General features: G+C 46.0%; 1 protein-coding gene across 1 annotated transcript in view; it reads right to left on the bottom strand.

The window, feature by feature from the left end:
* Positions 1-24,031, bottom strand: part of SMYD2 (SET and MYND domain containing 2) — a 234,431-nt gene extending 210,400 nt beyond the window's left edge. Inside the window, exon 1 of the mRNA XM_078649777.1 lies at positions 23,536-24,031. Within this exon, the coding sequence (XP_078505903.1) occupies positions 23,536-23,726 (191 nt within the window). The 5' untranslated portion in view covers positions 23,727-24,031. The remainder of the gene's footprint in view (positions 1-23,535) is intronic.
* Positions 24,032-25,644: the final 1,613 nt, after the last annotated feature.

The following is a 25,644-nucleotide window of genomic DNA, read 5'->3' as shown; positions in this document are numbered from 1 at the left end:
ATCATAGGTAAAAGAGTATGTTAGGACAAATATGGTTGAAGATTACAAAGTGGATTCTCGTTATACCAGTTGTACACTACTTCTTGAAGTTGATACATTAGGGCTGACTGAGCAGAGGTTACGAAATTCTGTATTTACAAGTGCACTACCATCACAAAGAAGGGCGGACTAAGCTCTCTATAAATTTCCGCAATATTCTCTAGCCCTGGTTAGTCAATTTTCTAGTCACTAGCAGAGTGCTTTTTTTTTTGCAAGGCACTTTTTATTGCATAAATAAACTCCTATTTCGAAAAAAGAATTGGAGTGGAATGGTAAAAGCACACGTCCATTCTTTTTAAAGTATTTTGAAAACAACAAATAAACATTAACAGCATTATTCAATGCCGGACACCATAATTCTGTTGAGGATTCAAATTACTCAAAAGAAATTTCATAAAAGCCTGGTGGATCTTCTTAGTGTAAATTCACACGATACAGATATAAACAATTTGATGAGTAGCCACCCATTAAGCTAGCTCATCGTCTGACACTGAATTTTATTCATGAAGAGCAACACAAAGGTCAGGTCTGCCAGTGCACTTATATTACAATAGGGTCAGTCCATGCCACAGTATTTTTGTTACAATACAAAGAAATACCATGCGAATGTACTCGTATTACATTCAGGCTGTTCAAAGGAGGAGGAGTCTTGGACTAAAACATCACAGAGTCTAGCATTTCGATTACATTGTTCACTGAATTCCATGAATCATCATGACGTGCTTTCTTACAGCTGACTTTCATACACTCTTATTCCTTTGTAATGACTGGTAAAAGTTAAATTGCAGATGATGGATATCATTGTATACAATCTACAACTGCAGTTGTTCTTAATACTATAAAATGGAGGGCAGCACTCAAGCTATTAATAGTTGCAAGGCTCACACAGGCGCTGGCTGTTCCGAGACCGCAGGCCACGTCACTTCAGCTAAATGTACTTCATCTAAGAAGACAATAGTATTGCAAACCAAGCCAAGGTGGACCCTTTTCTGTTTTTAAGAATTATGCTGTATTTTTGGTCCTTTGTATGTTACAGGGCTAACCTCTCAAATCTAGGACATATCATTTTTTTTAAGTTCAAATAATAAATGACCATACAGAGTATATGTTATAAATAATGTAGCATCACATTCCAATCTTGTTTTTTAGAAGGACTAATAATACATAGGCAAATTATAGAAGGGAACAGTGCACATTGAATGAAACATATATGCAATATAGAAAATATGAAAGAAAATAAATAAATAAATAATGGAACTACTAGGGAAGTCAGGGTGGTTTGGGAACCTCCGGTTGAGACGGTTTTGGGAAAGAATATTTCTTGGCACTACCGTCAATTATTGTTGTAACCAGGGACCACAAGTTAATACGTTTTTTTGCCATTTGAGGTGGGTATACAAAGGCAGTGTCTAACCTATGATTGTGGCAAACAGTGTACCACCAAGCTCTATATGAAATCTTCGAAAAGTCTTTCCAGTTGGCAGTAATTTGTTGAAATGCAATCACTAATAGCAAATCGATAATCTTAACATTTAAAGGGACCCCATTCTAGATAGATGAAAGACTACCCAAAAAGATATGAGTAACAGAACAAGCATTTACAATGCAATAGGTCTCGCATTATTAAAGTTTGAGCTATTGGCATTGTAAATGACAATGTCTTTTATTCAGGCTGGTTTTTCCAGATCCAGCATTCTTAACTAAATAATTACTATTCTCTACTTTTTACAGCAGGCAACCAAACAATATAGTCTAGTATTCAACATACTATATTTAATAAACATGTTTTTCCATGCTTGAAAAAAACATATGCTTCAAGCTAAGTACCCCAAAACAGCATATAAAATAAAAAAACATATATAACTGCTAATTTGCTATTTTGAACGTCAAGTGGAGTTTTATACATCTGCATTGCATACAAACAATGCTCTAAATATAGAGCATTATTAACAAGTAATTCACCAATTAATTATACATTACATTTTAAAATTAGATGTTATCTATAGTTTTTACAGATTACCAAATAAATATCAAAATCTTAGCTCTAGAATAATTACTTCGATTTGCCTTTGGAGACAACCCGTTGTGTTTGCTGTGAAGGAATCTATTGTTCTAGTCTAGTCCATTCTAGTGTTCCAGTCACCAGCACACACAAGCAAATGTCCTAGGACTCACTCATGGAGCAGTGTTGTTTGAACTTTCACCATATACCAGTGCCACAGTAGGCAGACTGGTGAAAGTTTTTAACACTTATCTTGGAGGCTTTCTCCCCATCACACCTGCTGGCAAAACTACGAGAACTGAGGCCTTGTACCTTGGGAGGGCCCAAATTAATGTCTATACAGTCTGTTCCCTTCGCTGCCTGCAAAGAAGAGCTTACCGCAATGTATTGTTTCCCACAGACATCTCCAGTGGGTAAAAAGCCTTGGCTTAAACAATTCTATCCATCGCTTTTTGATGTGAAGATGTGACTTCAGTCAGCCACCAGGAGGTGGTGAAGCCTACTGTGTGAAAATTGCTTTATTTGTGCCGGTGGTATAGATGGCGAACACCAACACTCGTTTTTGGGGAACGTGTCCTATTGTTCTGTCTTGGACTTTGACACACATCAAAAGGTGGACAGGGGTAAAAGGAGCAGGAAGAGAAAGACAGGAAAACAGTGACGAAGGGTGAAAGCAGGGATGAAAAGAGTGATAAAATAAAGATGTAGCCGATCGAAGAAAATGAGGAATGGAGTCAAATCTAGAAAAGACAGCTTTATTATTGAACAACCCAAACAATGGGCAGCACCCGTGATGGGGCACCTGAGAAGAGTAACTGTGGCCCCCAGAATTCAGTATTATTTGTTGTTTACAAACTAAGCCTTGCTTCCTACATCCAGGTCCTGACTCCATCCATGAGATAGGCGCGCAGCTGCTCTGGACTGCCATGGACACAACTTTGGAAGAACATCTGGCTGAGTCAATAGACCACCCTATTTCTGAAGTGGTCCCTATTAACTAACGCCATCGGTCTACTGAAAAAAAGAACCCACCATGAGTGGCGAGGGGGAGGGGAGACTTGCGTGCTGGGACTCCGGGATGGTAGCTGGCCTGGTCTCCTTGTGGGCCGCTTCCTCTCGCGTGGGTGTGCCTTGGGGGGGTTAAAAGTCCGGAGCTCCAGGCACTCTGAGGCGCTGGCGGGAAGCCGCGGAGAGTTAAACGCTGTCGGCTGATGCAAGGACTCTGGAAGAATCGTGCCATCCAGGGATTCCTGGGACGGAGCCAGGCATCACAGGACCACGCAGGCCCGGCCCCCGCTCAGCTCCGGCGGCTCGAAATTTGGCTTCAATTATGAGCGGAGAAACATCCTCCAAATTCAGCAGTCGGGCACTGTTTGCCTGGTTTATTATTGCTACAGACCGAGGGAATGTTTCCAGGGTTTGATTTGCAGCAAGCGTGCCAACCGCAGCCTGGAGCATGCATGCGCACTGGAGTAAAGCCCTCTCTAGCCGCTGCCTCCTAGGTTCATCGTGCCGGCCCTGGGACAAACCATGCTTTGATTGCTCAAATAATTTTTGCACACGAGGTGGACGGGCGGTGGGTGCGCGCTCGGGGTCCCGGGACGGTGTGAGCTGCTCTCCGGCTGCCGACCCCACCCTGCGTGCCACACGACAGCTGCCTCACATACCTTCACCCAGGGCCCGCTGTCTGCGTCCCACTCCCGAGCTAAAAACAAGTGCAGCATCCACTGTACCGGTAGAGCCGGGCGGAGAGCACTACAGGAAGTGGCGCACACACGTCCTGGGTAGCTTCTGGTGCCGGATGCGCTGCAGCTGCTCCTGCAGAGGCGGACTCGACTCTCCCCGTTCTACCCAGTCACAGCCTCTGCCGTTCCGCTGCCCCCGGCCGCCTGCGGTCCACTGACACAGCGAAACAGACAGGCTGTGTCACCCAATGGCGCTGATGGAGCACAACAGGTGAGAGCGGGCCGAGTCGGAGAGCGTGGGCTGAAACGAGCGAAAGCAGGGGGATGGAGGGTGTGTGTGTGTGTGTGTGTGTGCGCGCGCACCCCCCCAGAGAAAGCAAAAGCAGGGGGGGTGAGTGTGTGTGTGTGTGTGGCCTAATTAACGCGAAGCGAATGCAGGGGGGGGGCTGGCTGTGTGTGTGCGCGCGCCCTTACTGCATGCGAGCCTAAATTAACGTGCACCAAGGGAAAGCGAAAGCGGGGGGCTGTGTGTGTGGCCTAATTAACACGAAGCGAAAGCAGGAGGGGACTGGCTGTGTGTGTGTAAGCATGTCTGCGCAAGCGCGTCTGAGAAGCGCGTCAGCGAAAGCAGGAGGGGGCTGGCTGTGTGTGTGTGTGTGTGTAAGAGCGTCTGCGAAGCGTGTCCACAGACCACAATCGGCGCGTGCCCCGGTCTGTACCACTTGGCAGGCAAGTCGATAACAATAGAGCTCACTGGCGACAGCGCTTTCGTGCTGCATCACCAGGCGAGACCTAAAAAGGGAATGTAATATTGTATATCAAATTAACTTGTGACCATACTTGTTTCCAAAAAGTATGTACTAATGGCCAAAAGAACAACATATGAAACAAGTCAACATTGGGGGAAGAGCAGGTCCAACAAGTGTCTAGAGAGGTTGAAAAACGTTCACATAAAATGGTTGGTGTAAATAAAAAAGTCTATTCTAGACAAAAAATAATGTTTGTGTAATGTTTACAGCTCTAGAAGTCTTGCATATTTTGGACCAGATGCCATTCCATAGTAAGATTGGCCAAACACATATCATTTTTCAAATGAATTTCTTGGCAACATTTTCAAGCTTTCCAGCCTACATTTTGCCGAGCACGCATGTGATAAATTACACGAAGATTACCATTTGCAGAGGATATAAACAAAATATGTAGTAAATGGAGAACTATAGTCATGGAAACGCTAAAGTGTAATCATGAAACATGTTGGCTGTGTGTAGCTGTTTTTTTTACTATGCTCACCTTTGTTCTTTTGCACTTATATAAAATAACAAAGAGAAGAATACATTTGAACAAAATATTGAATCAACTATTTTTTTCTGAATGTAGGACTAATTCTCATATTATCAATCTGGTGCCTCCGTAACAAAACCTTAATAGACACTATACAGTAACAGTGTGGGGGATTTAAAAAAAGGTGGGATCTGCTTTGACTAAAATTAGCAAAAAACATCAGAACGAATTTTATCATGAGCCATAGCTTGTGGTTGTCAGATGTCTCTAGGACACTGCAGAGGAAAGGCAAGGTAAGCGGGCACAATGTGGACACTATTGAGGTCTGACAGACTCAGGGTTAACTATTTGAGCAGCGGAGTTACCTTAGCATGTTTAGGATGGGGTGGGTGGGCATCTCTACGTGCACAGGTCTATAAAAAATGATAGTGTGGCCTTGGCTAGCAGGGTGGAGAAAGGTAGGATAAAAGGTTTTTATGAACTCCATTTAGCGATTTGGATGAAAGAGCATGATGAGATGATTTCGAAGGGGAATTACAGGCCGATTAGGATCGCGGTGAATCCGCATCCTCCGGGCTGGCGGAAGCCACCGCCGGCCCGGAGGATGCGGATTCACCGCTGCGGAGGCTCCAAAGACCCACCGCCAGATTAGGATGGCTGGTGGGTCAGGAAGACCACCCGCCGCTGTCGCCTTCCGACCACGGCGGAAAAGCTCTGATATGGTGGCGGTGTCCATCAGACACCGCCAGCCATATTAGGATGGGGGAGAAGACATGCTTTTCCGCGGCGGCTTTTCCGCCGTGGAAAAGCATGTGGTCTTTTGTTTTTGGGGGCACGTTGCGAGCCCCCAGGGTGTTGGAGGTGCACATGGGGGGTACCTATGGTACCCCCCTGCATATGCATGCACAAAGCGGCAGCCACCGCGCGATGCCTGACGCTTTGTGCATGCATATGCAAAGCATGCACTTTTAACCTTGCGGCGGGCGCTGCTTCAAGCAGCACCCGCCGCAATGTTAAACATAGGGTATGTGACCGCCAGGGTGGCGGTCACATCCTAATATGCATGGAGGGACGTTCCCTCCACCTCGGGGGTGGCGGACAGACGCAGGTCCGTCCACCATCCTAATAGGCCCCTTAGTGTTTAGGGTTGGTTATTGTAAGGGGCAACCTGGTTTGAAGTGGGGCTTGTGGAGCTACTGTTGATGTTTTTGAGGAAATGTCCACGAATGTGTGTTACACATTCATTTAATCATGTGCTGGAAGTAGCTGAAGACATCATGGATGGTAGTGAATGCCTCGGCAGTTTGGAGGTAAAATGCTTGTGTGAAAAGCAAGTGGTTACAGAGCAAAAATGTGAATGCTGAGTATCTTTACTGTGTGAAGAATATCTTTATTTCTTTGGACAGAGGTGCGACTCAACATTATTACTGTTGTTGTCAAGAAGTTCATTTTCAGGGCTTCATCGCGGTCAATCGGAGGTTAGGGAATCTCGGTGGTGAGGGTAGGCCAAAGCTGTAGATTCCCATCTGAGTTTCTTGGATATGAAGGGGAAGGGAGGAGTCTAGATTTCAGACCTGCTTATGTGAAGTACAAGGTGCTGCTATTGAACTTGGTCTCTAAACCTCATCGGGGACATTAATCTTTAGGCTTAATTTTATCCTGGTAAAGTATGTTTAATACATCTATCTTCAAAACAGGCATTTTCATTCAAGCACACATGTCCAATGCCTCAAGCTTCATACACAGGTTGCAGGCACCGTTCAAAGGAAAGAGCCTTCTACTGCGTGTCCTAATGAGCAAAGTGAAACACCAGCAGACTTTAAAATGGGCTAGGTCTTTTGCTCCCCACATCATTTTATGCATGGACTGAAGACTCTGAAAACAATTCCTAACAAAATTGAACTGGAACTACTGCTTTTGAGAGTTAGGACCTCGATTGTCATACTAATGTATGGTTCCACCTAAATCGGTCTACTTTTCAAACTAGTTTCTTTGTAGTTGGTTTAAAGAGCAGGAATGGCAAATACATGCCAGATAAAACCAAGAAGTCCTGCCTCATAAGAAAAAGATATGATTGTTCATATGAATCATCTGAAATAAATTCATGTACTGATGTCTCACCACATCTCAAACTGAATCCCACAAATACGTGTTTCTCCTCCTATCTGTTTCACCCGCGACTCGCCACATTCACACCTGGTTCTCATCCCTCATATCAACTGAGATATGACGGATTAATATTCTTCACCACAACCCTCATCTTCATAATCAAGAACAGACTTCATCTAGGCTTCCACGTGCAAGATTCTGGGTAAAGGATCTCACAATCAAGTGTATTTACTCAGGCACATAAAACGCTTCAGCCATGAGTGGCCTCTGCACTCCGATTTAGGTAACGTTCAGGTTAGGTTATGGCCACCAAGTCCTGTATAGCCTACCTAAATCAAGACTCGTCCCCATGATAGCATTTTAGCACAAGACTATGCAGCTGATCCCAGGTTCTTCAAAACTGCAACATATTTACCCGTTCTCATCTCTCTACATTAGCTACCCATTGCGACTTCATGCCTTTCTCAAACAGCCTTATAACTTCCAAAGCACTCCACCACAACATTCCCAAAGTCAGCAATCTGAGAAGGGCCCTTTGCATTGAGCAGCGAGTATGATCTATACTGAAAAACAACAAACTTGATGAGACTTTATGCTATTAATATGTCCCTTCTCCCCGCTTATGTCACCACATGTATTATGATTAAACTATACCCATCCTCTCTCTCTTCCTTAAGAACTTTAACATCATAAGCTAATTTTGCCTCTGATTATACTTTATGTTAACTGAATGTGAACTTAGTTCCCATCAAAGTTCCAACAGAAGCAGCGATGTGGATTGTATGTAAAGATACAGCCAAGAATTTGGTCAACTGCTAAAATCAGAACTAAGATGGTCACAACAAAAAACTTATTTGAGCAGACGCTGATTCAAGTGGCGGTGGTGGTTTAGCAGAGTGGTGAATGGAGAAGTCATACAACACGCAGCAGTTTTCTCCCACTGCTGCTTGCATGCCAGGCTTCCCTAGGGCATAGTACAGAGCACGATTGAGCTTTGTTCCAATCACCCTTCAATCTAAAATATTGAACTAGGCTGCAGCATTAGTGTTGCTTCCTTCAGGAATGAAGCAACAGAAATGCAGGGAACCAGTGTAGATGATCTGGATAAGAGACAGACTTTTGGGTAGGGTGATTGTGGCACCCATGGCCCGCATTAGTATCAGTGTATTGAAGCACCCATGGTCTGGGGTCTACAAATTAAACCCGGCTAGACTGCCAGTTTGACCCACCTCTATGCTCCTGCCCCTTACTGCAGCTGTGTGAACATGTTTGAACTGATCCTTGCCAGCATCTTCTGTCAGTGTTCAACATATAATGTACACAGGCTTGCATTTCTTATTTTACATTCCAATGACAGTAACCATGTCACAGCATGGGTCTGTATCACCAATTTAAGGATTCACAGGTTGTGAAGATAGGGTATAAGCCAATTGTGCTGTTCATGTATCATGTGCGAATAAGAACCCTCGTTCTGATTTTTAAAGAAAATGCAAAGCCTTTTTGTTAATTAAAAAAAAAAAAAAAGAAGAATATTCTCTTCCCACAAGCAGACAAGTTAAGTTAGCTTTTTAAAGAAGTTGTCATGGAAACAATGTCAGGGACATGCCATACTAATGCATGCAATGTAAAAAACGCCCCTCAACGAGAATGTATAAATTGTATAATTATTCTGGAGAAGGAAGCCTGGCAACAATGTGTGTTCTTCAAAAAGAGGGTTGTTCTTCGTTGAAGCTGGGCCCTGGGAGCGCTTCTGGTGATAGGCCGAGCCTAGAGAGTGCTGCTCTGGAGGAGTCGCCGCTTATTAGACATACTGCTGCTCAGGGGAAGGATAGGCAGCGACCTTAGGGATTGCTATCCAGGAGTGGTCATTTGAGTTAAGCAGAGCGGTTCAGAAAAGTTGAGCCTATAGAGCTCTTCTCAGGAAGGCCCGCTGCTGAACCTATGAATTTCAGTTCAGAACTGCTGAGCATACATCTTTCCACTTAGGTGGGAGAGAAGCAGAGCTTAGGGGTTGCTGATCAGAAGGCCATGCGAGGCAAGGTAGTACTGCTCAGGAGAAAGCAGCTGAGACTAAGTGTGCAACTTTAGAAGGGAATAAAGCTGAGCCTACAGAACCCTTCTCAGGAGGAAATGCTGCTGAGCAATCAGGTCAGTTCAGAAGTGAGACCTTCTGAGTCTACAGGTTGCTGCTCAGGAGGGAGAGCAGTCAATGCATTGCTTCTAAGGAAGAATGCAGCTAATTCCATGGAACGCTGTTCAGGTTACCCTATTTAGTGCTTCTTTGAGGGAAAGATACAGCGTCTATGCTGCGCTGCTCTTAAGAAACAGTAGTTGAGCTCCCGTTTTGCTGCTCAGGATAGCTAGCATCTGGGTTTAAAAGTGCTGCTGAGGTAAGAAGTGGGAGCAGCTGAGCTGGAGAAGGAATAATTCTGAGTCTGCGGAAGACTGCTTCAGCGTGTCTTCAGACTTTAGGAAACTTTGTTTGGCTGTTAACTCTGCAGCCGGTGCGCACTATCTTTTTGTATTGCAGGTTTCTGATGGTCTGCTAGTCTGGCGCCCGGCTGATGGCAGTCTCTTCGTCTACTGCAGGCCGGGGATCCTCAATGTGATTCTCATTTTCCCCTGATCCTCGAGTTTTCCATGCCCTTAATATTTCCGCCATGGGTTCAGCCAAGGGTTTGCGCCTTTTGATAATTTTGTCCTCTTGTGTTAGTCCCTTTCGTCAGCCCTAGCCCAAGTCGACACATCACTTTCCCATTCAGACATTCTGGGTCCCACATTCGCATGTCATCTGAGGGCAATTTGCTGTTTCGCCAAAAGAAAGGCCAGGTGACAAACCTGTGCCCAATTCTTTTGCTTTTAGGGCTTGGAAAATGTCCTAACAGGCAAACTTCCAGGCAGCATTTCACAGTGCTTGCAAAGACTCCGTTTAGGGTCTCTATAATCTTTAGCCAGTATGTCTGCATCACTGTACAACTCCACAGGAGTAGTGCAAAATGGGCATCTAGTTCTGCGCATCTAGGGCATCTCTGATCTCCTTTTCCGTACATAATGTTGAGCCTATGTGGTGTGAGGTAGGTCATATGGAGTATATTAAACTGTACAAGTTTAAAGTTGGCATTCCTTGAGATCTTTTTTGGGCTTCCAAAGCCTTTCTTCCATTCTGCACTAGTCAGAGGCCTACCAACTAGGTCCTCGCATTTCTCTTGTCTGTGTGATAGGGGCATCTTCGTCAGGGCCATTATTGCCACATATAACCATTTTACCAGGTGTCTGACTGATCCGAGTGTCACCACTGCCTGGAGGGCCGTGTGTGTATTGGGTTTGTGTGTGTCTCTACCCCAGAGTGTGGTCAGTGTTCCCCGGACATTGTGGTCATTTAAGAACTGACCTGGCGATAGTTCATGATATTCCAGGAATTCTGGCAGGGGGAGTAATTCTTCATCCTGGTAGCAGTCCCAGACTTTTGTCACTCCCCCTACCACTCGTTCTCTCAATTAGCACTGTGTGAAGGGGGAACCGTCACCCAATAAATAAATAAATAAATAGTCCTACTATTGGTAGGTCGGGAGCATAAAGGGGTGTGTCTGCAGCGTGCCTTATGCATCTATCCCAGCATTTCAAGGCTAATTTAGCAGCACCCCCATATTTTCAATCTTGTGTTTGGGGTTTATTATCCTAGGGAGTAATTTTCCATGAGGGGATTGTGCTGGTTATGCCAGTGTCTCAAACTCTCTCACATCCAGCCATTGGTCAGCCACTGAAGCTGAGCCGCTGGATAGTATGCTTCAAAATCCGGAGCACCAAGTCCCCTCATTGTTAAGGGTCGTCACAAGATCATGAGGGATACTGTATTTCGACCACTGTCCCAGATCAGGTCCCTCAACAAGGAGTCTATGTCTCTAAACCATCTCTTGGGATCACCACAGGAAGATTAACAAAATAATATAGCAGCCTGAGTAGTATAACCATTTTGGAAAGCGCTATTCTGGCCATAACCGAGAGTTTAAGGGGGCGCCAAAAGGACACATTTACCTTTAGTGCTCGAATGGCCCTGCCCAGGTTGCTGTCTAGGTGGTCTGTCTCACTATGGAACAACTGAATGCCTAGGTATTTAAAGGAGCACAGGGTCCATGGGGGTCCCGCTGGGAGGTTTATCGGTTTGGCAAGTGTGGGCCTTGCTGGAAATATGTGGATCTTCTGAGTGTTAACTCGGAGCCCAGACAACTCCGCAAACTCCTCCAAAATTTGAATCACTCTCAATATGCCGTGTTCCATCCTGTATGTATAATATAATATTGTCTGCATATAATTATATTATATGTATCGATCCATCCAGTATTATTCCCTGGTTCCTACACTCATGTCTGAAGCGTTCTGCAAGCGGCTCCATAGCCAGAGCGAAGAGCAGTGGCGACAGTGGGCTGCCCTGGTGAATCCCTCTATTAATGGAACAAGGCACAGACACCACTCCTGCTGTGCGCACCCTTGCCATTTGGACAGAGTACAAAAAGCGAACCATCGCAACCATTCATCCCCTAGTCCCATTTTCCGCCTCACCTGCAGCAAGAAGTCCCATCGTAGTGAATCAAAGGCCTTTTCCAGATCTACCGTCATCACCACGGCATCTGGGTACTTCGTCAGGCCCGTGTGAAAAAGAACATTTGACAGCCTTCTCAAGTTGTTAGAGGTCAACCGGGTTGTGATGCACCCTTTTTTTTTTTTTTTTTGTGTTCAAATCATTTTTTTATTAAACAAAAACAAAATTTAGAGCAGCAGTAAAGCATCATTAATCATACAAATATATTGGAGTAGTGCCGAAATCAGTCATGGGTAGAAGCATATAAACAATACATGAGTAAATAAAGATTAAACAAGAAAGTATAGCATCATACCAAATAAGACAATATTCATTGTGTCGTTCTTAAGAAAAGAAAAGAAGAAGTGAAAACAATTTAGAGAACAATAAACAATCAGCATCACATTATCATCATTGCATACAATTCGGTAGAAGGCATCCATCTATAGCCAGGCATGAAATGCCATTCAGGCCCTCGTCATCCCTGCACATTACAACTCTGGTTATCATGCTCATTCTGTGTAGGAGCTACCCCGTGGAATAACTGACAGTATCTTATGGAGGGTCGAAGATGAAGGAGGAGGAAGCCTGGTCCAAGGAGGACCACAACTTGTTGCTGCTGACCTGCCAGGGTGATGCGTGTAGGGCAGGGTTGTCAGTGCCCCTAATGCAGGACAGCCATTCCCTCCAAGCATTGAAAGAGACCTCTTTCGCTGATTTCCAATGGCATAGGATCATCTTGCATGCTAGTGTTAGTAAGAGATCTAGAAGCTGGCGGTCATGGTCTCCCTTCAGTCTCGGGTCTATGGCTCCCAGGATAACATAAGAGAATTCCCTTGTGGGATGTATCCCAAGTATGTGTCCAATATAATCAAAGATCTTGGACCAATATGTGTGGAGTATGGGGCAGTTAAATAGCATGTGTGGGAGATCACCAACATCCAAAGAGCAGTTCCAGCATGTTGGTGTGTCTCGTAGGCCAGCCTTATGTAGCCTCTGTGGGGTCCAGAATGTCCTGTTAAGTATCATGTACTTAGTTTGCGACAGTATCGGTGAAACCTTGTGTGTGAGTGCCGATGCATGTATCCTGGCCCAGTCTATGTCTATACCAGTGTTGTTTGCTTCTGTTTCCCATTTGAGCTCATTACGCCTCATTGATTTGTTAGGTGAGGGTGCAAGTAGTTTGTATATTTTGGAGACAAAATGTCCGGAGGATTGGAAGTGCGGAAGCATAGACGTTAGCCATGGTATCGCTGGCTTGAAAGTACGTGTGGACAGAGCCGCTTTTAACTTTAGGAAGGCGTAGAAGTCAATTGGTGATAGTGAGTGTTTAGATTGTAGGGTCGAGAAGGGCAATGGCATGTTATTCTCATAGAGATCTGAAATTACGTTAATACCGTTATCAGACCAGTGGTCCCATTTGGGGGGCGAGCCGTTTATCTTAATCAATGGGTTGCGCCATAAGGATGCAGAGGTTGATTTGTGGAATTGTAGACCAGTCTTGTGGAGCTGATCCAATCGCAAAAGTGCTCTCTTGGTATTGAGCATGATGTGTATTTAGAGTGCGTAAGGTGTGAGAGGTCCATTGTAAGTATTGCAGAGAGCGGGGCCTTGCCTATGATGGATTTCTCAATATTAATCCATAGAGGCGTATATTTAGGGTCTTCAGTAAACCAGGAAGCACCTTGCTTGCAGAGAAAGGCGGCTTGGTAGTTTCTAAAGTTGGGTAAACCTATACCGCCTTTTAGTTTTGGAAGTTGTAATTTTTTCATGGCAATTCTCGGTTTCTTCCCTTTCCACAAGAAGTCCTTGAATGTCTTCTCTATTTTGTGCAGGAAATCCTCAGTGAAGGTCATGGGAAGCATACATGCCATATAGTTAACCAGGGGGCTAATCATCATCTTTAGCGTTTCTGCTCTACCCCACCATGAAAGGAATTTCGGCGACCAACCATCTAACAGTTTTTGTATTTTCTTATAGAGTATATCTTCATTGATTTTCAAGGTGGTGATCAAATCTCTCTCAAATTCCATACCTAAATACTTAAAACTCTTCTGTTGCCAGGTAAGTCCCGAGTCACCCAATATACTTTTGTCACCCAGGTTGTTTAGTAATTTCACTTCTGTTTTATCCTTGTTTAGGGAGTATCCAGACACACTCGAGAATTCTTCAATTGTAGTGAGCAAGGCGGGTATAGCTTTATCAGCCTTCTCACTTAGGACCAGTACATCATCGGCGTAGGCCGTGAGTTTGATTGTGCAGTCTGTGAATGGAATCCCAGCAATGTCCGGGTTTTCCCGTACATAATACAGGAATGGTTCGATTGCCAGGAGGAACAAGGACGGGGACAAGGGGCAGCCTTGCCTAGTACCTTGCTCCAGGTTGAAAGGGGAGGAAAAAGCGCCACCAGCTCTCACTCTAGCGGATGGACAGGCATAGAGGGACATGACTAATTTAGTAAACAGGGGGCCCAGGTCGAATTTATGTAGTACCGCATTCAGGTATGTCCAGTCCACTTTGTCGAACGCTTTCTCAGCGTCTAGTGTAATCGCCACAGTGGGTGTGGATAAGAGCCTCGCCTTTTCAATAACGTGAGCCAAAATTCTAGTATTATCGCTCTGTTTTTCAGGAATCCCGCTTGTGACGGGTGTATTAAGGACGGCAAGACCTTCTGGATGCGTGTAGCTAGAATCGATGCCAGGAGCTTGCAATCTAAGTTTATCAGCGAAATGGGCCTGTAGTTTTTAGGGAGTTTAGAGTCCTTGCCCTCTTTAGGTATTACTGCAATTACTGCTTCGGCCATGGTGCCTTTAACCTCTCCCGTATTACTAATTTCTTGGAAGACCTCTAGCAGTGGAGTGGCAAGAACATGAGCGAAAGTCTTACAAAATGATGCCGTATAGCCATCTGGGCCAGGGGCTTTCCCCTTTTTGAGGGATTTGATCGCGGTAATAACCTCAGATTCAGATAGGGGTGCGTTTAAGGATTCCTTTTCTATAGGCGTAAGTGTTGGAAGTGTACAATTTGAGAGATACATCTCCATTTTCTCTCTGTCAACGTGTATGTTTTTGGCATAAAGTTTCTCATAGAAGCCTTTGAAGATGTTTGCGATGTTATTGGGATCAGAGCTAGGAGTGCCATTCTCATCTATCAGAGAAGTAATTGCATTTTTCTGGATTTTAAATTTGAGATATGCCGCAAGCCCTTTCCCTGCTTTGTTAGAATCACAAATTTTAAAACGTTTCTTCCTATCTAGCCAGACGCCTGCCTTCTCGCTTATAAGTTTGCTATAGGTGTATTTTCGGTTGGACAGTTCAGTTAGAGTCTCAGAGTTTCTATCATTCAGGTATCTGCGTTGAAGTTCTGAGATGTCTTTTTCTAATTGTAGCAAGGCCGCAGTACGATTCTTATTAATTGCAGGAGACATTTTTATAATTAATCCCCGTATGGTGGATTTTAGCGCCTCCCACCGTATGGTGTCTGAAGTGTCCCCCTTTTTGTTTGTCAATAAGAAATCTGTAATGGCGTGGTCAATGGTTTCTTTGTGTTTTGTGTCGTTGAGAATTGTGTCATTAAATCTCCACATGGACTGACGAATAGTTGGCTTGACATTAGATAGTGTGAGGGAAATGCAGGAATGATCAGAGACTAATCTGGGAGCAATGTCCGAGTCCTCAACTCTGGCCACCGCGTTTTTAGATATGAGTATGTAGTCAATTCTCGAGAACGAGTCATGAGGTGGGGAATAAAAGGAGTAGTCTCTACCATCAGGATGTAATAAGCGCCATGTGTCAATCATATGAAACCTACTGCATAGTGTCATGAACGCCTTGTGGGCCTTACCTGGGCGAAAGACACATTTGGAGTCTCTATCTATTATCGGATCAAACGGAAGATTGAAGTCGCCTGCCAGGATATGAACTGCCGTATCTGGAATGGAGTTGATTTGTTTCGTGAGGCCCAGCCAGAAGGACGGGTCATGTGCATTAGGGGCATAAATTGTCGTGATGAAGAATTCAGTGTCATCTTTGAGTAGTTTCGCCGAAACCCACCTGCCCTTCGTGTCTGTTGTAGAGGAGATCACCTCCACGTTTGCAGATTTAGCTATGAGCATCACTACCCCATTTTTCTTCGAGATTGCTTCAGAGCCTATTACCTCAGTGTAGTGTTTATTGCGTAGTGTGTGAAATTGCTTCGTGTCCAATTTTGTCTCCTGTAACAGGGCTATGTCTCCACGTTGCCTACGTAAATAATCAAGTATCTTCTGACGTTTAACTGGTTGGTTAAGGCCTTTCACATTTAATGATAGTATTTTCAGGTTGGCAATAGTGGTTGTCCCTATTGGAGTATCTATAACAGAAGCCATCAATTATAGGAGGTCTGATATTGTCTCATAACACATCTATAGGCATAGGACCTAGACCCTAAAAAGAGCATTAGGTACTTGTCAATATCGGCAGAAGCATAGCTTGCATTGACTGCAGGGCTAGAAATATATGCACAATATGCAGGAATCGGAACGATAGAATGCAAACTTCGGTATGCAGTGTGATGCGGTGGATGCAAAGTAGGATGCAAGATGTGATGCAAAGCAGAGAAAACAACAAAACAGAACAAAATACAAAAAGTGAAATCAATCCCACCCCTTCCCCCTACCAACCTCCCTCCACCCTCCTCCCTCTCCCACAGCCCACCCCTCCCTCCCCAATAGTAGAAAAGAAACATGGCGACTCGGGAATGACGACCTCGAGACCGCCTCCATACAGCCTATTCATAACTATTAGTCCTTGGGGCTGCAACCCCAGATAACTGGGATAGTGAAACAGGTATAAAGGCATCGAGAACAGCAATGCCTTAACATTGAAATCAGTAGAGAGTCATCACCTTAATTGTGTATGCGGGAACGAAGCACACCAGAATAACAGTTAAAGCCTCACTTATTAAGGCTATATATAGCGTAAAACATTATTTAAGGCATAGGAGCGTTATTGTGGCATCCTAAACAAGAAGGTGCACAAGAGTGCACAAGAAACTCGTAGAGTAGAACAGAACATAATATGTCGTCGACTGGGCATATTTCAAACTATCAATGAACAAAACTATTCGTGGCAAGTAACCATGGACCACATTCGGTCAAAAACAATCTTACTCAGTTTCGGCCAGAATAGGTGCAATGTGCGGAGTTAGGAGCAGTAGATTAACAGCACCGTTAGACAAAAGAAACTCATCCTAGGCCGGATGATGAGGCTCCCTGTTGAGTTGGAGGGGAGACCTCCATGTTGCCATCTCCATGGCTGGAGAGGTGTTGTCGCAGTTTTCGCGGGTCAGAGAACACATGGGTCACGCCTTGTATTGTTACTTTAAACTTCGTCGGACCTATAAAGCCATACATGTAACCAAGTGTCTTCAGCTGTGGCCTTAATGCAAGGAACGCTTTCCTGATGTCCATAGTCTCCTTACTAAAATCCTGTGAGATGAAGATCTTGTGGCCTCTCCATAGCACATGGTTATGTTTACGGACGAAGGTGAGTATCTGCTCTGTGTGTTGGTATCTTAGTGGTTTGCATACAATCGCTCTCGGTCCCTTCTGCTCTTTGGTAATCCGTCCGGGTACTCTATGAGCTCTATCGAACTCCAATGGCTGAGTGAAGGTTAGATTTGTGGCTTGCGTGAACCACTGCTCAAGGAAGGGTATGCAAGAGCCATGGGACTCCTCTGATTTTTCTGGCATACCAAACATTCTCAGGTTCCCCCTTCTATTTCTATCTTCCAATTCCGCAACTTTCCTCACAAGATGATCCGAACACAGGGAGAGATTCTTGATGGCTCCACATGTTTTGTTCTCAAAGTCTTCCAATTTACTTATCCTGCTCTCAGACTCCGTCAATCTCGTATTAATGACTTTGATGTCCTGGCAGATTGCAACAACATCCTCTTTGGTGGATTTGGTTAAATCCCTGACCTCTTCCAGTCTGCTCAGTATTGTTTCCATAGCTTCTGCCATTACCTTATTTCCTTTGACTGGCGTCGGTGGGTCAGATTTCAGGCGCTTCGAGTTTTTACCATTGTCTTTGTCTCCCATTGTCAATTTGTTTTGTGCAATTTTGCTTCGTGTAGCCGTCTGCTGTCACTGTACGTCACTGAGCTCACCTATGACGCAGTTGTTGATCTATAACTGTCCTGGTAGTGATCTGGTGCACACCAGCCTCACCAGCCTCACAGCACCAAAACTGAGTTGTTTTATGACAGCGCAGGGCAGCACCTTATATTTCCTCCTGTTTATTCGTGTGGCTTGTGAATAGTGAGTAGCGTTTCGCTAATGAGGAATGTGCACATATCACCAGCATAACTGTAGCAGATCGCCCCATACGCACTCAATTACATTAGCCGCCATTTTGTACATTGTGTGTGTTCACTCCTTGTAAATATCGAGTGCAAGTGGCTGCTATAAAGGGTCAGTTCGCACTATTCACAACATTACAGTGTTAATCTACGCAGAGGTGTTGCAGATCACAGAGCCATAATGCCTTAGAGTTGATGACTTAGTAGAGCCTCTTAATTGCCCCAGTAATGCCTCGAAAATACCCCAGTCGGTTCAATTCTAGCCCAGTCAATGCAGTTCTGTTACTCCAGCAATGTAATGCAGATCAATTATTCAACACAATCCAGTCTCTATGAGCATTGACATCTGTGCAATTGGATATAGCGTTATGCACAGGCAGTGTGCATGGGTACAGTGATCGTGGCGTTAGAGTTCAGAATGGTGCAGGCGCGGTTTCAGACGTGCGGGGGAGCCGCCATTTTCTATTGTAATTCTTCGCGCCTAATTGCATTCGCGCAAGTACATTTACCGGCGCCTCATCTGTGAGGTCTGTCTACTGTCTACTCACGGCCCAGATGTCACAGGTCGCCAGTCTTCAGCCGCGGTTCTGATCGTGTGGGCATTCCTGTCAGCGCATAGTAGCTCGGCCGGAGCTCCGGGAGGTCGCGTGGACGTTTCCCGGAAGCGGGCTCCGCAGTGCAGCGCAGGTTTCTCCGATCAGGGTAGAATGGCAATTTGTGCCCGTTTTCTTTGACGAATTTGCCTCAGACTTTCTCCATCGCTGGTGTCAATGCTCCGACAGACAGGCACTCGCTCTCGGTCAAAAAGCGGAGTCGGATTGCAGCTTTTTCAGCTCACTGAATTACGGCCGCATGGAGGAGGAAAAAGTTACGCCGCCATTTCTCCGGCGTCCAAGCCACGCCGTGATGCACCCTTTTTGGTCTATGTGCTCCAGTAGCTGCATGTGTGGCAGAAGCCTATAGGCCAACACCTTGCTAAGAAATTTGAAATCGAGATTCAGCATTGACAGCGGTCGGAGGACCGCAGTACCCGCCAAGTCTGATTTAATTTTGGGCACTGGGAACCCCAGTGCTTCTCTAGTGGAAACTGGAGACGACCCGCTTGTAACGCAGCGGCGTACATTTTCTAAAGTCGTGAGGTCAGAAGCGCTACTTAAGTATAATAAAATTCTGCCGGGAGACCATCCGGCCCTCGCATTTTCCCTCTGGCCATTTCCTTGATTGCTGCACTGATTTCCTGTGTGGTGACCACCATCTCCAGGCTTTTCAGTGTGGCCTGATCTACCCCTTGTAATCCCAATCCTTCTAGGTAAGTCACTATTGTTTCTTCCAGTACCTCTCCTGGCCTCTCGTATAGCTTAACGTAGTAGTCTCTGAATGTATCATTGATAATGTTGGGGGAGGAAAATCGTCTGTCCTTCAGGTGTTAGGATGCTGGGGATCGGGGACCCGCTGCCTTCCGGCCGAATTAACCAGGCTAGTAATTTCCCAGCCTTCCCTCCTTTTACGTGCTGCCTCTCCTGGTAAATTCGGAAATCTAGGAGTCTCAACCGTTCCCAGGTTTCATTCTATTTGCTTTTTGCGTCCGACAGTCGTTTTTTGGCATCCACTTCTCTCCCAAATTTCCTACGGAGTGTCAGTATTTGGGCTTCCAGTGACCTGATTTCCTGATTAATCTCCCGTGTGGCACCCACCGTTTGGCCCATACATTGTCCCCTCACCACCACCTTAAATGCGTCCCAGTCTATAAGGCGGATGCTTGCTGTTCCTTGGTTCTTTTTAAAATAAGACGAAATGGCATCTGACAGCTGCTGTCTGGAACAGTTGTCTTCAAGTAAGTTGGGGTCTAATTTCCATAATAGGATGGGGGCCTTGTCGGGAGTTGGGGCAAATCTCAAAAGGAGAGGACTATGGTCCGATATGGAACGCCCCAGGTACTTTGCCCCTGCCAGCGCGGGTGCCAATTGATTGGAGCAGAGAAACATATCTAATCTGGTATGGAGAAAATAAAGGGTCCAGTAAAAGGAGTATTCCCTCTTTTGTTTGTTTTGTAGTCTTCACACGCCTAAAAGCTCCCACCTGGATATCTATTCCTGTAGGCCTTTAGCTGGCGAGGCTTCCATTGTACCCCCTAGCGGTGGTGTGGATCTATGCATTACCAGGTCAATTACACTCCCCCAGGATTAGGTTGCTTGATGCCATGTCCGACAGTGGCTTAGAGAGCTGTACAGAAAGGGAATTTGATCTTGGTTCAGGCCATAAATGCTATTTGTCACATTAGCCATAATCTGCAAATTATAACAATACAGCTTTCTAGCTCAAACAGATCAAAAGTTACTAAAAAGGCAGTGACACCTGTTGCCGCACAGTGGAAGGAAATTTGCAAATGACGACCGATCACCTTTCTTTTGCTTCTTGATATAGTGAAGCAAGATAAGTGTAAACATTACAAAATAATGAAGTAATACTACCCTGCCGAACTGCCCCCATGGGAGGAAGACTGCCTAAACGAGGAGTTTTCCGGTCCGAAAAATCGGTACGGTGCGGATGCGACTGGAGGGGACTATGAGCCGAACCTGCATCTGTCTCACTGCCGAATCCCTTTGCGGAGATCGGGACCTCGGCAGGAGAATTAGCAGACACTGGCGCCCGAGCACCTTTAATCTGCACGGCGATCACCCTTCCACTCATGTGCTGTTCTCTCACGAATAAATCAATGACTTTGCCTGCAAGCGAAGATGCCAAGATGGCGCCAAGGGAGCTAGCTGTGGGATCGCTCCGGGGACCAACAATGATGCTTTCTGATGCTGATTACCTCTGTTTCTGTCCTTCTGAGATGGCCCCCTACCCTCGGCCCACATCCTGATTTACCGACCAACCCCCCTGGGGTGATCGCTGCGCATTATTCTACTCACTTGCCCTCATTACCTCTGAGATACGGTTGTGGCTGGAGGTGGAGTGACACACTTGCCCCCTTTTTAAAACTATGCAGTGGTGCGGCAAGAGGACAGGGCCCGTGAACACGGGCCCTGTCCTCTTGACGAACCACTGCATAGTGTTTAGGGAGTACAATGGTCGAGGGTTGGCCTTACTAGGTCCAGAAAGAGAGACTGTGTGTCTATATATTTTGCCCTTGTATGGAGGGGTACGTCCAAATTAGGTTTCACACTTGATCAAAGAGGGAACAGGTTTGTAGGAATACAATTAGGGTTTATTTTCATTTAAACACATTGAAGGTCAAAAATACGTTCAGGTGCTCACGTAATTGGGAATTGTGACTAAGTGAAAAGGGAAATAAAAACCATAACATCACATTGACAATATGAAGGAACTCCAATTAAATATACATAAGGGATGGAGTTCCAGTTGTAAGGTTCGACGGCGTTTCGATCTTTGTGTAAGTTAAGATCTTCTTCAGAACAAAGAGTGAGCAATCTGAAATGATCAATTGGGGATCGGAAGATCTCAGTAAGTAAAGGATGAGTCTTGTTCTTCGTGTTCTGGCGGTTAATTTCTTGCCAGAGGAATAGATCTGGTGTGTCGCCCTGCAAGGTGTCGTGTTCAGGCGTTTAGCTTGACTGAAGCGTGCATCTATAAAATCAAATTTACAAAGTCCTGTAGTGCCGGGACTTAATTGGGGCAACCGTAGTCAGTCGATCACCTTCCTGGTCTGCACGCTGCAATCAATGAGTCTGCGGGGCACCACTGCATAGATCACAAACCCTTTTTATTTCGAGTTATTGAGAATATTGGGGACCGACTGATTTTATACTTCATAAGACACAATCCCTGTGCCTGACCTCAAGATGGCTGCCTCAGTGGGTCACTTCATGATGCTCTACTACTCCTGGACAATATAACCTGCCTTCGACCTTGATCTTGATCACAGCCCTCACCTGACCTTGCTCCTGCTCACCCTTCTGGACTTTTACTCTGGGATCTTTCCTGTGACCGTGGGGACTAAGCTATTTGACCGATGCCCGGTAGAACTACCGGATAGCTAAAGAGGAGATGGGTTGTGCTCTCACCCTCGGCTGTCACCTATCCAACCGGACTTTGGGCAGACTTTCCTTAGTCTCTTTGTCATATTCCCCTCCCACCCTCCCACTTCTCCCTCTATGCTCCTTTCTTATCGTCTTCTTTAATGTTTTTCCATGGAGACTTAGCTATTTGGTTGATGCCCGCGGAGCTACCTGATAGCTATTGAGGAGATGGGCTATGGACTTCCCCCTCGGCCCTCACCTACCCAGCCAGACCTTGGGCAGACTTTCCCTTCGTATCTCCCCCCTACTCCTTTTCCCTACCCCCTTACCTTTCTTCACTCCATGAACCGCGTCCCCTATACTACTTAAATGTTTACTGCTATATTATGTAACTTGTAACTGATGTAATTTTGAAACTCTGGGGATCTTTATGTAACTCGCTCTGATACCTTCGGGTCTAGCCAGCGCTATATAAAACTCATTTTATAAATAAATACCCAAAAATGTGCTTGCTTAATTTGCTTTTTCTTGATGCGTAATTTAATCAACCCTGCAGCATTATTTGGTCTTCCATTGCTGCAAAATTCCTGTATCCCTGGTTTTAGGGCAACTGGTGGGAAGGACAGAATAGAGAGATAGATACTCAAAGAAAATGCCATAGATTATAAATTGGACTGATCCCTAAATCCAAGGGTTGTAATAAAAGTAATTAATTTCTTCTTTAAAATGCATTGTACAGAACATATCTTTAAGATGGGGTGAAGGAGGAGGAGCCACTGGTGAAAGAAGTTAGAGTAGTATGCTGCTATGCGATGGCTGCTGAATATAGGTAAAGTGACAGCATTGCTTTGGGAGTAGACGATGATGCTGAGATCTCAGGGGGTGTGAGAGCTGCTCAGTTTAGCACAAGTCTGCTCAGAAGGAGGGTGGGCAGAGTTTATGCTGAGAATGAAAGCGGCAAGGGGCTGTTGGTTTAAGAAGCTGGGAATCAGCTGTTCGGTGGAAGTAGTGGTAATTTTAGGATTGCCTGTCATGCAAGAGCTGGTGGTTTTAAGAGAGCAGGGAGGGGAGTTACTTTTTAGTGATCTGTTCAAGTGGAGGACAGGTGGCTTTCCGGTATCGGGTGGGGTGGTTTGTTTGGGGGCTCATGTAGCAGTGTCTACGGGTACCCGGGACAGGGGGTGGGTGGTGGTGTGAGTGGAGTCAGGGGTGTTGGCCTCAGGTGTGCTTAGTCACTCGCTGTGCACGGCTGCATGTGCGAGAGAGGAGCTCCTTCCGCAGAAGCCTTTGCCTGTGCTGGGAGGAGGAGTTTGCCTCCTGCGGCATGGAAGCCCTGCACCCGGATACAGCGCTGGCTGCTGACGCCGTCAGACAGGGCCACGCTGTCTGCGGCTGGAGCCGGGTGCTGCTGCTGCGGGGACGGGGCCAGCAGACACATGGCAGGCGCCGCGCACACACACACTCACTCACTCACTCCCATAGCAGCCGCCGCGGCGCGCGCCCCTCCCCCGGTACCTGGTGAAGCAGTAGTCGCAGTGGTTTCCCCGCTCGTTGTCTGTCAGAACATAGGTGTAGGCCGGGCAGGCGAAGACCAGCTCCCCGACCCTGAACCGCCGCAGAGCCCGCAGCCCCCGGCCCTTGCCCGGGCTGGTGAAGCACTCCATGCCCTCGGGGGGCGCAGGGGGTGGCGCCGCCTCGCTCTTCATCCTGGAGCCCGGACCGTGGCCTCTTTCCCGGGGGGCTGTGCGTGCCTGCCTGTCTTTGTGCAGAGGTTGCTTGCCTGTTGTGCGCTGGGTCCCTGGGACGGGTTGTGCCTGCGCGGGCCCTCTGCCGGCCTGTGTGCAGGCTCTGTGCCTGCTCCCTCCAGGCCTCCGTCTCCGCCCTGGCCTGCTCTTGCAGCCTTGCCGAAGAAGCCGCTCTGCAGGCTGGTCTCTCTCCACGCACACACACACAGGGGGTGGGGGCCGCTCCTCAGCCTCTTGCCGCCTCTGCTGCTGTCACACTTTGTATTGTCTCTTCCTGGCTCTGCCAGCTCCTCGAGGAGCTGCACTTTACGCGTTTTTTTCTTCTTTGCTATTAATGGAGCCGCGTCACGCTTAGGGAAAAAAAATACAAGACATACAAGGTAATGGTGACCTAAGTAGAGCTGCAGGCGGCCTGCCCCTCATAGCCCTCGTGCGGCCACCACAGCTGTGCAGAGTGACAACTGCTTGCAGGGACCCCTTGCATCTGCCGAGGGCAGCTAGGCCAACAGTTGCCTGCCACAATTAATGTAACAAGATTTGAAAACAAGAGAGTTTAAGAGATCCCGCGATACTGATTTGCAAGGATTATAGTACATGATTGACTAGGAATTTACCTGTGCCAGAAACCACAGGTTGTTCCTTAAGTGCTTAATTGTGAGCAACTCACCTGGTTCTGTTTCTTTTTAAAGTCGCTTAATCACAAAAAAAAAGTCAAACGCAGTATAATGACTGTGCTTTGGCTTCCCCGCTTTGTTTTAAAAAAAATGTTTACAGTCATTTGATTGGGGAGTTGAAGTGTCCTATCTAGGAAGCAGTTCTATTGCTCATGACTGATAAAGTCAATAATAAAGACTTCCTGTTTTCCATTTTTACAGAATTTGTTTTACAAAAAAAAATACAGACATAGCCATTTATTTTCCTGTCTGCATTTATTTTTAAATGTGGGTAAAATTACATTGGGTTGCCTTTTGAGTGATTCTAAATGATAAAGGAACAAATGATGGACAGAATGCTGAACAATGCGAATATTCATCCTCCTGTCTGGATTAAATCCATTGTTCTTTTGCTCACCACACCATCATAGGTTGGACCCAGCCATATGCAAATCAATCTTGACAACAGTCTAGTCCAAACTGCCAAGCCAGGTCCTCCCTGGACTGGAAACAAGCATCCTGGGACAGGTTTAGGGGCAACAGCCCTCATCAGCCAGGCTAGCTTGAATCCAGTGGCGCAGTGAGCACGGGACACATGTCTGGGCATACCATGCCAACTTAAGGCGACATGCCACCCCAGTTTGGACCCACCCATATGATAATCAGTCCTTATGGGAACAATCCATCCCGAACTGCGAAGCCAGGTCCTCCCTGTGGGAAAACTAGCATTCTGGGACTGATTTCGGGGCATCCCCCTCATCAGCCAGGCTAACTTGAATTCAGTGGTGCCGTGAACATGGACCCCAGTTTTGGGCCTACCCTTACCACTGTATTTACTATGTTTGACTCAAGTTGCCAAGAGTATGCCCAGATGTGGGTCTTTTGCTTGCTGTGCCACTGGATTCACGATAGCCTGTCTGATGAGGGGTGATACCCTGAAAGCAGTCCCAGAAAGTATGTTTCCGGTACAGGGAGGACCTGGCCTGGTAGTTCGGGCTGGCCTGTTCCCATGTGAAGCAGGGTCAAGACTGACTTGGTCCAAACTGGGGTGGCATAGTGAGCAAAAGAATGATGGATTAAACCCAGATCTCTTGACTAGGGGTGAGTGGTTGAAAAGTTTCAGCACTCCATCCATCATTTTGTTGTATTTGCTAATTCTAAATGCTGTCAGCCATGACTGCCAGACCAATAGATGTGCAAATTGACAGATAAGGGTGTTAAAAAAA

The sequence above is a fragment of the Lissotriton helveticus genome, chromosome 6 (assembly GCF_964261635.1).
Source record: "Lissotriton helveticus chromosome 6, aLisHel1.1, whole genome shotgun sequence".
Classification (NCBI taxonomy): domain Eukaryota; kingdom Metazoa; phylum Chordata; class Amphibia; order Caudata; family Salamandridae; genus Lissotriton; species Lissotriton helveticus.
This window is presented reverse-complemented; position numbering and strand designations above follow the sequence as displayed.